At 38.2% G+C, this 16,421-nt stretch overlaps 1 protein-coding gene across 1 annotated transcript; it reads left to right on the top strand.

Moving 5' to 3' along the window:
- Nucleotides 1-5,867: 5,867 nt before the first annotated feature.
- LOC143038943 (uncharacterized) lies at nt 5,868-16,302 on the top strand. Its single transcript, XM_076208744.1, has 4 exons — nt 5,868-6,610; nt 9,291-9,507; nt 10,084-10,285; nt 10,452-16,302. Exons 1-4 carry the CDS (start codon nt 6,000-6,002, stop codon nt 10,649-10,651), a joined length of 1,230 nt encoding a protein of 409 aa, XP_076064859.1. The 5' UTR covers nt 5,868-5,999; the 3' UTR covers nt 10,652-16,302.
- Nucleotides 16,303-16,421: the final 119 nt, after the last annotated feature.

The raw sequence follows: 16,421 nt of genomic DNA, 5'->3' as shown, positions 1-16,421 counted from the left end.
AACCTTTGCCTTAGCGACTGCTTATGATGAAGCAAAGACGATAGCCATTAAGCCATGCCAGACCCTATAAAAGGAACGACCCGAACTACGACTAAGTAGTTCTTCGACAGCACTAGGCTAGCTCAGTCTCTATTCTAATTTCACCGAGTCTTTATTATTGCGAGCCTTCCGACAAGTTGTGTGTCATTGTGACAAATGGAAATAAGCTCCACCGCAAGAACTCGAACCTTTGCCTTAGCGACTGTTTATGATGAAGCAAAGACGATAGCATCGAGCCATGCCAGACCCTACAGAAGGTCGCTCCTTTTGTACGGTCCGGTTGGCTCAATGCTATCGTCTTTGCTTCATCATAAGCAGTCGCTAAAGCAAAGGCTCGAGTCCTTGCGGTGGAGCTCATTTCCACTTGTATAATATGTCATATACAGTGGCGGATCCAGGATAAAAAATTGTGAGGATGGCTAACCTGAATTTTGTAAATAAAGATGACGCTTTTGGGAGAGGGGGGGCGACTAACCTGAATTTTGTAAATATAGATGACGCTTTTGCGGAGGGGGGCTAACCTGAATTTTGTAAATATAGATTACGCATTGGGGGGAACCTGAATTTTGTAAATATAGATGACGCTTTTGGGGAGGGGGGCTAACCTGAATTTTGTAAATATAGATGACGTTTTTGGGAGGGGGGGCTAACCTGAATTTTGTAAATATAGATGACGCCTTTTTTTTGGGGGGGGGGCTAACCTCAATTTTGTAAATATAGATGACGTTTTTAAACAGATGTACTCCGTAGCACGATCGCGACGATTTTGAATATAAATTGAACGACACGTTTTCACTTGATATAGTTTCTTCCAAAACACTGGGAAAGAGTAATACTTCATCTTACATTTTTAGATATTTACACTCAAGAATGTGTAGAATATCTTTCCAGTTATTCTCACTGAAGTGTTTTATTAGATAATGGGAAGAAAAAGATCTGACAATGTAATACTGGCTTCTGCCACATACCTGTGTACACGAGGCAGGTTTCACCTTAGCAGTGAGGTAATAAACTAATAAAGTTGGGGGGCTTCAGCCCCATCAGTCCCCTCAGCCCCATCAACCCCCTCAGCTCCGTCATCCTCATCAGCCTCCTCAGTCCCATCAGCCCCCTCAACCCCATCAGTCTCCTCAGCCCCATCAGTCCCCTCAGCCCTGGCAGCCCCCTCAGACCCCCAATCAGACCCACTAGCCCCATCAGCCCCGTCAGCCCTCTCAGCCCCATCAGCACCCTCAGCCCCATCAGCCCAATCAGTCCCATCAGCACCCTCAGCCCCATTAACCCCATCAGCCCCCTCAACCCCATCAGCCCCCTTAGCCCAATCAGGACCCTCAGCCCCCTCAGCCCAATCAGCCCAATCAGCCTAATCAGCCCTTTCAGCCCCATCAGCCCAATCAGCCCCCTCGGCCCCATCATCCCCCTTCCCCCCTGGATCCCCCACCGGTTATGTAACACAGATAATAGATGTGTTTCCAATGGATCACAATCAGTAGTACCAATTGCAAAGAGCTTTCAGTCAATCACATAAGGAGGCTAGGACGGTGTCCCTTACAGAGGACTTTGTGGCGTGGAATTTGATAAACCATGCTCTTGGTCCAACTCGCTGGCGACAGGGTTCGACCTCGACCACCGCCGCAAGTAGCGACGCTCTATCCCGCTTGGCCAGCGAGCATCCATTGCAGATTTGACCCAAACGATCTTTTCCACCTGAGAAATAGACAACTCTGCGCTCCTTTCTCAGATGGTCTGAGCCACAGGCATGGAGGAGGCTGCAAGAGACCATAAGGCCTACATTAGGCAGTTCCATGTCCATTACCACCTATCATCTAAAGTCTATCCCATTCGTTGACCACTCTATTGGTAAACCAGATCTTGCCTATTTCCTTCTTAAATCCAATTTTGCCCAATCTAATTCCATTACTGCGAGTCCTGATCTATTGTCTTGATATGATGACCTTGCCTGCATCACCCTTGTTAAAGCCTTTGAAGACTTGAGTGGCGTTACACGTGACTAAGCCAGCGGGAAGTGCACTAGACATTGCGGTCACGTCACTTTGCTTCTGATGGAATCTATGACGCAATGACGTAAGAGCTTTTTGTGGGTCAATGTTTATAAACACACTTCACACGCAACCAGCCTTGCAATGTCCACTTAATGTCTACAGCAAACGACCATGAAGCTGAACGGAATCTGAATGCAAAAAAGCCACTTTCAAAGAAATTGAGCTTATTGGTCCTAAAATAAGGACCATGGGCGCTAATGGGACCTAAGGCGGTATCACACTGGGCTATTTTTCCTCCGATTGTTGGAGCAGATTTGCAGCTTTTGGGAATGAATCTGACATGCTGGAGGAAAATATTTTTCCTCCAGTATATCAAATTATATTCTACGTAAATTGCTGAGAAAACGAAACAGTTTGCCATTGTGATTTCACGGCGGAATTTTTTTTTATCCAGGTGGGCGGTACCGCCGATTAATTGGAGGTTGGAAGAAAAATAGCCCAGTGTGATAACCCTCTTAGGGAGGTACAGTTGTCAACCAAGTCTTGCACCCATCCCCCTTGCCCCCCTCTCATCTTAGCTCCCCGTGGATGACGGGTCATCTCTGTATCCCATCCAATGCCCTGGTCAAAAGCAATGCAGCAAGACACAGCACATCCACAGCAGGGCCCGGCAGCCTAAGCTGGTTTACCCCCACAGCTTCACCTACATGGCGACCTTCCCTCCTCTTAGTAACCTCATGTCAATTTATTATTATTTACTATTTACCTGTTTGTTTATTATTTAACTATACCTATGCATTTATTTATGTATTTTATTTGTTATTTACATTATTATAGTTTTTATTTATTATCTTATTATTAATATGATTTTTTTCGCATCCGACCTAGATATGGATCAAAAGGTCTCCTGTCGGTATGCTCCGCCTTTGTAATCCTTTGTAAGACGAAGAGAAATTTCTTCAACGGTGTCAGTTTCTCGTCCATTCTCCACTCATATCTAACCTGAATAAACTAAACAATGACAAATGGTCACAACTAACATCACAGTCGGACCAAAGAAAGAGTATAGTAAACGAAGCAATATATTTCGATTGCTAAACTGCCCGTCCTACTGTGTGTATGTTGTGACTTAAAAATGTGTCACTACATTTCTCACCAGTGATGACAAATGATGATGAAGGTGGAGAAAGTGATGATGATATGGTTTAACGTCACAAACCCCTTGCCATCGGAAGGCTAGAACGGTGCCCCTCACAGAGGGCTTTGTAGCGTGGAATTTAATTGACCATCATGCCCTTGGTCCAACTTCGCCGGTGGCAGGGTTCGAACCACCATCACCTCGACTTTCGCCGCAAGTAACAACGCCTTAACCCGCTCAACCAGCTAGACGAGGATTAAATGGGAGAATTTTAAAGCAGCCTACATTAACATTAATGACAACATTAACCGTAGAGAAGGTTTTGTAAAGTTAACAAAAGCCACAAGTGTACTGATATTAAAGGAAAACACACAAATATTCAGTGTCAGGTGACAAGTTCTCCCAGGCGTCCCATGAGGTGACCTGAATATGTATTTGAAGCCCACGTGGGTTGAAACGTACATACATACATACATACATGCAAAGTAGACCTCTTGGAAAAAGAAACTAACGAAGCAGAGCGCTTTCGTATATTACATCTTCAGTGCAAAAAGTACATGCATATACCAAGGGCTTTTTCCCCTTATAAGGGAGGTAGCAAAAAAAAAAAAAAAAAAAGGCATAAAATCCACTCTCCCCCCCACCCCATTCCATCCCAACATACTCAACTCCCATCCACCCACTTCCCTCCCTCTTATCTTGGCTCCTGGGTGACGGGTCATCCCTGAATCTCGCCCACTCCCCTGGGTCAGAAGCAATACAGCAAGACACAGCACGTCCACAGCAAGGCCGCTTCATTAAATCGGCGAACCCGAAATGCAGAAGCCTTAAAATTCTCTCATTTGATTCTTGTCTACATACTCCACCTTCAATATCATACCTATTCTCTTGCCCTTCTCCCTTTCTCTGCTCGACAGACAATTGGGTTATTGTAAGACATCATTATTAAAAAGCTACGGATTGATGGCACAATGTGTGAGATTTTATGGGTCATGTTTTGCAAAAATAGAATGATGAGCTGGGCGCGTTACCGCCGTACAGGTTGTGCGTTACGACAGACAAAAGTAGTGCTTTACCGAACCGAAAATTTTGGGATGCATTTTCGTCAATGCATATTATATACATATGTATGCATATATATTTATGTACCGGTATATACAATGCGTATATGCACACACAGACACACACATACATATAGAAAATAAACTTCGAATAAAGAAGAATCCTATATTTCGGCTATTAACTGTAGCCCTCTTCAGGAAAGTACATAAGACAGAGTATAGAGGGGACTTATAAGCTACAGAGAAGAGAAGGGATGTGGGCAGATGACCTCGCTCAGGCGCGGGACAAACTGGGGTGGCGGAGGAGGGAGGGGGTGAGGAGAGGGGGGTTGTAAGATCCGTACCAGTTTGCTAACTGCTGCGCGTGAAATGATGTCAGGAGTCCACTGCCATTTAGAAATATTAATATTAGGGCATTCCTCAATTAATGCTGATTCGACTATTTTCCTTCTGAAACCGCAGTGGGACTTGAACACTAATCTGGCCTTACCCCAGTCGAAAGAATTATTCTTATTTTTGACATGAGGAAATACAGCCGAAAAAATAAAATGTAAAAAATAAGAATAATTCTTTCGTCTGGGGTAAGGCCAGATTAGTGTTCAAGTCCCACTGCGGTTTCAGAAGGAAAATAGTCGAATCAGCATTAATTGAGGAATGCCCTAATATTAATATTTCTAAATGGCAGTGGACTCCTGACATCATTTCACGCGCAGCAGTTAGCAAACTGGTACGGATCTTACAACCCCCCTCTCCTCACCCCCTCCCTCCTCCGCCACCCCAGTTTGTCCCGCGCCTGAGTGAGGTCATCTGTCCACATCCCTTCTCTTCTCTGTAGCTTATAAGTCCCCTCTACTCTGTCTTATGTACTTTCCTGAAGAGGGCTACAGTTGATAGCCGAAATATAGGATTCTTCTTTATTCGAAGTTTATTTTCTCCAACTGTGGGTTTCCTGTGTGTCATTTACAAATGTGCTACTACATTTCTGTTAAAAAAAATGAATTGGTAAAAATATTGTTCATTTCTGTATTACTCTCAAAGGTGTTGAATGTTGTCTTGGGTAACACTGTTATGCAGTTGTGTAATCCCGTTTCGGTCAGTTTGCTGTACAAGCAATACGTGGTTTAGCATAAAATACAAAATTAACAAGTCATCCTTGTGTACTGTATTGCAAAACATGTCCCTTCTATATTAAATCAACTCTTACGTGGATACAAGTCATTCATGTGAATGGGGAAGGTATTTAAGTATGTTCTAGTTTGGAACCGCTTCTATTCCTTGTCTAATCATGCCATTATCAGAAATATTTATACACAAACGTTATCGTAAAACTCATGGACTGATGGAATTTGATTGAGTCATACTTATTTGCAAAAAGTTGGGACGAAGGCTAGGTGATCACGTGATCACTTCATTACTCAAGTTTGAACCTACCATCTTTTGATTATTGGTTAGCTTTTATGTATATAAACAACAAATAGAATATAAAATATAATTGTATAATTCAATGTTTCTTTTATTTATAGATAGCTTTTAGCTACAAACATTGATCATAATTACTAAATAATATATTCAAGATTATGAAATATCTAAAAGATATACGCCCTTGAGTGACATACAACAACAATGGACAACACAGTTAAATTAATGGCAGTCGGGATTTAGCATTGGATGAAGTCGCGTGCTGCTCAGAGTGGTGATACTGACAGTGAAATCCTGATTGTAATGAGATAGGACATTGTTTAAAATCAAATAGCGAAGATGTATTACTCATCCGAAAATTCTGACAGTGAACAAGGCGATACTGAGGCAAGACATGCCCAGAGGCTCGACTTCGCAGATTTGATGCTAGATACTGATTCTTTAAATGCCCAGTTACAAAACAGTATACGTGAGCAGAGAAATAGATTGAAATTAGTAGATCAAAGAGAAAACCAGTTTGTCTCAGCTAGTCATTCCAACTGTGATAAAGAAGCTAATCTTGCAGCTGATCAAGACGAAGATTTTGCTGTGGATGAAGTTACGGAAAGACTGTTCCTTAACAATAATCTCATTGTCGCACTGCCATATGAAATAACCAAGTTTACTAACCTCAAGACGCTAGACCTATCAAACAACAATATATCTCAAATGAATGACTTCCTCCTCCAACTACAGAACCTACAGTCTCTGTATTTGCGAAACAATCATATCACAGATGATGGCTTGCCAAAGGACTTGAGTGTTTTGAAAAAATTGAAAGAAATCAATCTGAGTGGAAATCAACTCAACAGGATCCCGGAACAGCTCCTTCAGATGACAACTCTGCGCTACCTCTATCTTGGCAATAATCATATCACGGAGGTCCAACCTGAGATTAAGAACATTCAAAGGTTAGTGTTCACTGTGAGTGTGTAGTAATGTAGTTGATCTGAGGTGATTGCAGTATAAGTATGTCAAGTTCTGGCCAAAATAAGTAAAATGCAAATATTTAACATGAAAGTTACTATGTTGTATTATTAGTTTTACTACTATAACCTAACCCAACTTAATATTATATAACCATTACATGAAAAAATAGATCTTTCAGATGCTTAAAAGAAAAGTGAAAAATGTGTTTGCATGATACTGGAATAGTATCCCAGTATTGGGAAACATTAATATTACATTTAAAATTTAGTGTTCAATTATAAGTGCCCATTGTTTTTGAGTGGTACTACTCAGATTTATAAATAAAAGTAGGCCTCGTGAGTCATGATTACTGCACTACATCTACAGGATGGGGATGACATGTAATGGACATGGAACTGCCTAGTGCAGGCCTTATTGGCTTATGGTCTCGCAGTCTCCTTTATTCTTATGTTATATTAATTAAGAGAAAATATTCCTTATTCATGCAAGTTTTCACTATTCTCTTTTATATACAAATTAGTTTTGATAGGTTATGGTAAAGAAATTATAGTAGTCCTAGTGTTTATACCCAGATGTAATGGTTGTACTTATTACTGACAACTCCAATGTTATTGTTTTTAGTTAATATTGGCATAAATTATTTGTGCCATATTTTATTGTATCGGTATGCTTTAAAGCATTCAGCTTTTACAATGTTAAGATAATCAAGGTGTGATACACTACCGAAAACTTGGAGCTTGTCATGGGCTTTGAGATGCCATGATCTGCCATGTAGATCAAGTTGTCAGTCATGTCAGCATATCCAGGGCATATCGGAAATCTTTATATCTAAATATTGACGGTAGGTGTTGCTAAGTATGACCCAGATATAAAGCGATACATATGAAGGGTGGGGTGGAAGCATTTCAAAGGCACAGGAACCAAGAGCAAGTAGGCTGTGCTTGTCAGAATATCAGAAATAATTTGTGAATAACATACACGTAATCTTAGGGATATGTAGAATCTTCAAACACAGTTTCGCTCGTTTGTGTCTTTTTAGTAAACTTGTATGGGAGAAAGTAAAGATTAACCAGTCAATTAGTATTGATATCTTTATGGCCTTTAAACTAGTGTAACCAATTTTATGTAAATAAAAGTGAAGTCAGTGCTAAGATAGGTCTGTTAATCGACATCAATTCAGCTGCAGTTGTCTTGAAAAACAAAATCCTTCTAATTTGTTACCATAGCAAAGGAAACAAGTTGTTCAGTAAATCCGTAGCTGTAACAAGTTTAAGATGCGTAGGTATGTATGAAAGTGACAGTTGCTGACAAGTCTATCAAAATAGACACCATGAGATGGCGAAGCCTTTATTAGTACAATGTTCGTGTGTTACAGCTTTATTCTTCTTCTTTTCCTGTTGACATATCCCATTTTCATATGGGGTCGCCATTCCTCGCTAGTCGTTTCCACTTGTTTGTTTTGTTGTGCTCAATGAACTGTGGCTATTTGGGGGTGGGGTGATGAGGGGCAGGTTGGTGTGAGGATTGTCGTGTCCTTATCATTCTCATGTGCTCCTTTATGAGATTTTGGTTTTTGAGTGCGACATTCTTTTGGTGTTGTTTATAAAAATGATAAATTATAAAGAAAAAAAAGAGCATGCCAACAGGAGACCTTTTGGTCCATAACTATGTCGGATGCAAAAAAAAATATAATAATGATAAATAAATAAAATAAGAATATAAAATAAATGGCAGGCATTACAGCATTTTGCTTAGGTGTTTAGCTAAACAAATCTTAAAGCTTCAAACTGAACTACATTGCACTGCCTCTGCAGGAATTTTATTCCATTCATTAACTACATGGTTGGTTAAGTTGTTTCTACCCACTTCCAAATTAAATCTTATTTCCTGACAGTTTGACCATTATTGTATAGTGAAATGCTCTTACAAGTTTTATATACAATGAGGAGTGCTTTCTGCTGTCCAATTCCTGTGCTTGCAGCTGTTCTGAATATATTCAGATTCTTACTTGCCTTCAATGTGAGGACATAATTGTATGGTACAAAGGTTATAGATGTATAGATCGTGAGGTAAAATAGGTTTTGTCTACTGGGAGAGGCTGGTCATGTAATTACAGCGTCTTAGGTAATTTGGGTAAGCATCACTGAAGGCATATGAGGGGGTTCTTATGTAAACCATAGTCCTAGTTTATAGAGATAAGTTTGTTTTTTGGCTACTGTTTTGTAGGAGTGGTTCAGGGCCATTATTGTTAGGTCATCTGCATAGCTATATGAGGGTTTGATGTGGTTTGTGTTTGGGTTTAGGAAGGTCATGCGTGAATAGGTTAAATAACATTAATGATGGTTTGTCAAACTTATCTTGTCTTTTCATTTCACCTGATTCATTTATACAGTCATTAGCACATTGCACTTCTTTCTGTGTAGCTATGCAAAAGTACACTATGTACATAATGTATGTTGTACATAATCTACACAAGTAAAAAAAGTCAAACTATTATTACAAACACACATACCACTTGCCTTTCTTTGTGTGTGTGTCTATATATATATATTTCCTGTTATTGTGATATGCAATATCGAAATTATATACATTTATAATTTGGTTTTGTAGACAATTTTTTCAAGGTAGCAGAACAAGCATTTAAACTTCCCATCTCTTTAGCTTGCAGGTTCTTAATCTAGGTGGTAATCGGCTGGAAACGGTACCAGATGAGTTGGGAGACCTGCCGAAGCTTGCTGCGTTGGTTCTCTGTGACAACCGTCTTTGCAAATTGCCGAGAGCCATCTCGCGCTTGAAAAGTCTCCGTTCGCTCCTCCTCCATAAGAATAATCTCTGCTGCCTTCCAGTAGAGATTGTACGGTTGGGAGGCTTGACTGAGGTGAGTAGTGCATCATTGTTTTTAATTCAAATGTAGAATGTGTTGATGCCACCAAGTTTTTGTGACTTCTGTTTGAAACTGTAATATGTCAAGATGAAGTTTTTAAGAAGTATGGTAGGATTACAGGAATGGAGAACAGGGAAGGAATGGGAACTGATAGATACGGTTGATCAAGGAATGTGGACATGGTTTGAGGACATGAAAAGAATGAATGATATTTCTTGGTCAAGGTAGCCATTCTCAAATCATATAGTGCTAGGTATACATAATATGTAAACATATACTGTATACAAAAATATATAAGGGTACAGCATCTATATTTACAGTCATCACAAACATGAATTAGATGAGGTTATGCAAAATTGTCATCACAACTAATGCATTATAATGATTATGTTATGCAGATCATGAAGCAGGCTTTTTTATTTTTAGGAGATGAAACTGGTGGTGGCTTTCTTGTTCCACTATGTTATTTGTTTGTATCGTCATTTATGGCTAGGAATTATGGGGGCGGGTGTCTGACTGCCCAAGTTTAAGTTTGATTATTGATCCAGCTACATCTTTCTTTGATAACAGATAAGTATAAGGGATAATCCGTTGGTGACGAGATTTGTAAACCACTGTGCACGGGAGATCATGTACAACACGCCATCATTATTGGAATTAGCTGCGAGAAAGATCAAATTTGAAAGTATTCCATATGGACCACAAGACTTGCCACAAACCCTTCATGAATACATGTCTTCTGCCCATCATTGTGTTAATCCCAAATGCAAAGGTATGATGTTTAATATTTTGGGGGTATTACATTGTAGAGAGGTCAAAATCATGAGATTTTATTTATAGAGAAATTACCAGACATCTGTTCAAAAGGTCGAAGACCGACATATATATATATATATTTTTTATTGGAAATGAAACGGGCTATTTTATTTTACTTTCAGGTGTCTACTTCACATCAAGAGTAGAACACATAAAATTTGTGGACTTCTGCGGTGTGTACAGAGTCCCTCTGATGCACTATCTGTGTTCCTCTCGCTGTTCATCACAGACCCCAGTGTACTACAGGTCAGACGATATGCAGGACTCCGAGGGGGAAGAAGAGGAACCAAAAGCCAGACTTAGAAAAGTCCTGCTTGGTTGAATTCTCTCTACCTGCATTAGACGTGCAAGTATCTCACTCAAAGTATTGAAAGCAAAAGTGCAGAGGAATGTATGCCTGCCATTGAACACAGGGCCCAAATCTATCTTGTCATCAGATGTCCAATGAATACAAGATTTTATGACTGTCGGGAATTACAACCAAACACGGATTTATGTAAATTTTAAAGCGTATGCATTTTTTTTTTTTCCCCACTCCAATTATCAATGGATCTCCTCTCAAAGTGGGAGGTGGTAACCTGCCTCCACGTACAGACAGGCATCTCAGGCCCAGCAGATTGTGTAAAGGAGGAGCAGTTCTCGCTGTTAAATAAAGGAAATTTTGTTGTCCTGTAACAATTTGCTTACATATTATGCATGCTACTTATCTTACTGGGAATCCTAGGGAGCACGGCAAGAGTGAAATGTGTCATAACAAATGACCCCAATCGGATATAATATGTAGAATATAGTCTGGTTTAATTCACATTGGGATGAAGGTCACCAGACCTCTCGCAGGCCAGTACTTTTTTTTTTTATTCTATGAAGTTTAGATATGCAAGCACACCTCATTATATGATCATTTACAATATGATTTTTCTTCCATATAAGGTTGCATCAGTCCTTTTCACTCCGATGAGTTTTCAGTAATAGTTTTACTTGTGATCTTTTGCAATCCTTCATTTCACTTCCATTGATTATGCTTGCAAGCCTACTGAAAGGGTTTGCTGTATAGTTGTTTTTTTATACAGTTAATATTATAGGAATGCGACCCAGTTATATATGTCCATATCAAAATAAAAGATTATTTGAAAGAAACAAAAGCTTCCAAATATGAGCATAAAATTAAGCACTTAAAGAATTTATTTTTTTGTGTACAGTCAAGAGGTTTCAGAATGTTGAGGAAGGTAACAGAAATCAATATGAAATATATAAATTAGATTCTTCTATCACTTGCGCTGACATTACTCAGGGCCGGGATGAACTCTCAATGTGATTTTAAGATTACATGCTCTTTACACATGTAGGTGCATTCTGTCATTGCAAAAGTCAATCATCATGATACACTTACACTGATAGTCATTAGCTCGAGTGTATGGGACTTTGTTTATGCCACAGTTGTATGCATATCGGCTCCGGAGCTATCATAACTTCTGGATTAAATATGAATTTTTGTGTTGCGAGCAGTCACCCTTTATACAATTGAGATGATATGGCACCCTGTTTTGTGACTGATGGTATCCAAAATGTGAAGAATTCCACCATACTTCATTTTAAGTTCATGTATGATTTGCATTCACCCAATATAATTTTTAGTGGCAAGCCACTTCATTTATGTGTCCCAATTAGCAGGCTGAGCTGAATATATCAGTTGGGTTTGTGACTAGTTTCATTTAATTCACATTAGTGTAACTGCTCACCATTTAGTATCATTGTGTGGATATGTGCACTAAACTAGAAGAATTGTGTATTTACTGCCTCCCATTTGCCACATGGAATTAATTATTATTGCCGAGAAGTTGCATACAAGTTTAGTTTTTAGTTTGTAGCAGTGTCAGCTGACGTGTTGTTTGAGGCTTCCGCCCTTGTTGTCTTTTGTTCACAAAGGAACATAAATATGTGTTGAAAGGTAGCAGCCAGTTTAAACAGTTATGAAAGTGTTTCAGTACAACCTGATGTGTGAATGTAGTCCATAGATGTATATGTGTATGATGATGGTATGGTTTACTGTCACAACCCCCCTCCCCTATCAGAAGGCTAGGACGGTGCCCCTCTCAGAGGACTTTGTAGTGTGGAATTTAATGATCCATGCTCTTAGTTCAACTTTACTTATGGCAGGGTTCGAACTGCCATCGCCTTGACCTTTGCCACAAGGAACAACGCCTTAACCCGCTCAGCCAGTAGATGAATTTTAGTACCAAGAATATTGGTTTAGGCCTCAGTTTTCCCCCAAGGAATTCTAATTAATATTTATGCAGTCAGGGAAATAGTGAAACCACCCTTTACCAAAAGAAAGTTTTTTTTTTTTTTTTTTTTTTCCCAAAACCAAAGAGACTAGTTTTCTCAATTCTCATAAAAATAAAAAGAAGCTAAACATAGGATGCTGTGTGTATGTGTTTGTGTGTTTCACATTACTTTCACCTGATTCTGTGTGCATGTGTGTATATTTCTGTGATGATTATTCATTAATCTAGGCTATTACATGGGTTGATTTATCTGCATGGAAAACTTTATTGACATCCTTAAAACATTTCTTTATAATACCCTCCTGTCACAAACCAAGATATTAATTTTGTCTACTACCTTTATCCCTTTTTCATTTAAATTCATATCCACTATTCACCCTGTCGTCTGTAATACTCATTGTTCACTAAACTTAGTTATTTACATCTGTTGAGCAGCCTTTGCTTAGCAAATGTGAACACCGGTGGATAATCTAGAGAACAGACATGTATTATGAGTTGACATTGGTTCTTCTAAACTCGGAGGAAAAAATGACACAATGTTTTTTTTTTCTGTTTTTTAAGGGTGACTGCTTCTGGTTGTTTCATGCCTCTCGCAGCACTTTTTTCGGGAATTCGGTCCCAGAAACTTTGGAATAACAGTTTAGCGACTTTACCAGGTTCATACACATTTTAGCATGTGTGTATATTTATGATGGTATAAAATGTACATATGTTTTATCACTATACCAACTGTATAGATGAAGATCGAGAGTGCTTTAAGATTTTGCAACAGACTATTTTGTGTAATAGTTATATCACAACCATCTTAATTTCAAATCAGTATTATATTGTTACTAACTTTTCATTGGAACATGTTGTTTATTGATGTCATTATTATAACAGTGTTTTAAAAACCAAATAGTAGATATTCATATGTGAAATTTGGTGTATGCTGATTTTTTTCATCATTCAGATTCATTCAGTGAAACTGCATTGCCAATCACATTGAGACCATACTGATATTCTGATTTTGAATGTTCCTATAGGAATGAACATATTAAATGATGGTGTATAATTTGCAATGATATAATTAATCTAAAGGGTGGCACTTTGTATGTTGTCATCCATTTTATCACTCAAAGAATAGCAAAAGAAAGATTCTTGTATTTTTCATGGGCTTGTGCTTGGGTCAGCCATACTATTGCAATTCTGTATTTTTAAATATTGCAAGCACATGCAGTCTGAATTAACATATGCAAGCAACATTATTGAATTTACCTTGTTTTTAAATGATGAGGAATATATGAAAGCAACATTATTGAATTTATTTTGTATTTAAATGATGAGGAATCGGTTAATCCATTGCCTCAAGTCTCTTTCCAGAAGTGATAGTCTTGTATCAGTTTAAATAATGATGGGATCAATGAGATATACCTGTTTATGGTGGTCTTGCTAGATGGACATTGAAGAGAATAATATTTTTGCTACCCATCTTCCAAACTTAACACCCTTATCTCTGTCTGGAAGTGTGGGGTAGTGAACAATATGTCTCATTTTCAACCATTATACCTGCAATTTTCACATAGGGAAAACTGAAAATTAGTGACAGTTCCCTTCATCTTACAAACAGGTGACTCTTATGTCAATAAAAAAAAGTTTATGAAACAATGTGTGGGGGGTCCAGATGACTGTTGCTAATTACTGTTAGGGTTGTAGTTTTCCAATCTGTGCAACTTAAGGCAACAATTATTATTAAGAAATGATGAGTGTAATTTATGAGACCTATCTATATGTCCATGTGAGGGGATCGCCAATTTAATGAAGCAGCCTTGCTGTGGATGTGCTGTGTCTTGCAACACTACTTTGGACCCAGGGCATTGGGCGAGATGTAGAGATGACCCATCATCCAAGAGGAGCCAAGATAAGAGGGAGGGAGGGAGGGGGGTGAATGGGAGTGGAGTATGTGGGGATGGAATGCCTTTTTATTATTATTATTATTATTATTATTATTATTATTATTATTATTATTATTATTATACTTCCCTTGGAAGGGGGAAAAAGCCCTTGGTATATGTATGTATCATAAAGGAAATGATTAATGCCAAGTGTTGGAAAAGTTTTGTGATTAATGGAGTACAGGTGGGGGAAAATTTATAGCCCTGCAAGACTTGATGGTTTTAATGTTAACAGCTTCTGGTATAATTTTCATCATATAAAGTCTAAGGGTAGAGTTGCCACCAAAAGACTTGTTGCCCCTCTTGAATTAGACTATAAAACTATGACATCTAAATTCTATTGTAGTGATGCCGTTTTACAAATGAAAACGTTATGGTAAGACAAAAAATATATTTTTGAACAATTTGATTCTGCAACTTGGTAGTTGGAGATGATTATCTTCCTGCCATTCATCTTCAAAACTATTCAACACACTCGCCTCTGTTGGGAGGTGCAACCCAGTAGGGCTGACACTTGGTCTATACACGAGGCCCAGGATATTTCTCAGTTTCAACTGTACTTCCTCTGCCTTTTCACATAATAGCTGACCGCTAACAACTGCTCTCCTACTGTGACGTAGATACTGTCCCACATACGACACAGTCCAAAGTTTCTTCCCATAGAGATCATTGAGAGGGCCAGTCAAACTTGAGGCAACAGTTATTGTTAACATGTCTAGACGGTTTGCTTTTTTGGGTAGTGGACGTTTTCAAAGAAAATAGATGAATATCATTGGAAGTGGTGACAGGATTTTAGGTATTAATTTTATACTATGTTTTTTGTTAGTTTTAGTGTATCTTGAGTGAGTTTGAGTATGCATTAGAAAATGAAATGTTTTTCCTTTGAGTGACCTATTTAAAATCTGTGCTTGCCTTTGCAAAGGTCTGGCTGGTGAGTTGTAGTCGAGTTCTGCTTTTCGACAAAGCCTATTGATTTTTTTGTCATAGTCTGAAGAATGCCAAAGATTATCATACCCGAGGCATTTTACCATTTTTGTTTTAAGCTTTAGGTTACTGCTAGTTTTTCTGTAAAATTTTCTGTAAATCATTATTTTATTATTATTTTTTTTTATATTGTGGAGCAGCTTTAACATAAGGATTTGCCTCTGAAGTCAAACCATTTTTTGATACTGATGCTTTGTATGAGTGTGTGAAAGTTCATAGATTTTGGGGGGAATTTATAGTATGTTGAGAGATGCAGTATTGATAGAATTAAAATTTATATGGCATCATATATATTTTGAGTTCTACAGTTTGTGCATTTCAGTGAAATTGTATAGATATTGTACTGTCCAAAAGTGAAGCTTTTCTTTGTTGTGACTGCATAGCATTTGTCCAGTGATATGTGCCAAGTATGTAAATGAATTTGATGCTTACTCTTTGAAATTATTATTGTTTTCATAACAGGGTATTAGTATGCTTATTGTTATTATTTAGCGAATCCAATTTGATCCAAGAATTTTGAGAAATTCTTATATATATTGTTTACTTATAATCAATAGGTTATTTTGTATCTCAGCACAGGAATGTATTTTTTGTAACATTGTCCCGTTGTTATGGGGTTTGTATGTATCTAATAGGATGTAAGACAGACCAAGGTGTATAACAAACCTCCCAGTTGAACTACATGTTATAATCTGTTATTTCCCCCCAAGAATTGCGTATGTTTTGTAATGAAAGTGCAGAAATAAAGTTTTTAAATTTTTCTTTGCATAGTTATGTATTTTGTTTACCCATTAAAAGTTCGGACAAGTAAATTAAATAAATAAATGCTGGACATGATAGAGCACGTATATATCAGTCTTTTCCTATGCAAATATACAAGAAAATGATA

The sequence above is a fragment of the Oratosquilla oratoria genome, chromosome 25 (genome assembly GCF_046742065.1).
Source record: "Oratosquilla oratoria isolate Oo_2021 chromosome 25, ASM4674206v1, whole genome shotgun sequence".
NCBI classification, from domain to species: Eukaryota; Metazoa; Arthropoda; class Malacostraca; order Stomatopoda; family Squillidae; genus Oratosquilla; species Oratosquilla oratoria.
The sequence above is the reverse complement of the archived record's forward strand: the minus strand, read 5'-3'. Positions and strand labels throughout refer to the sequence as shown.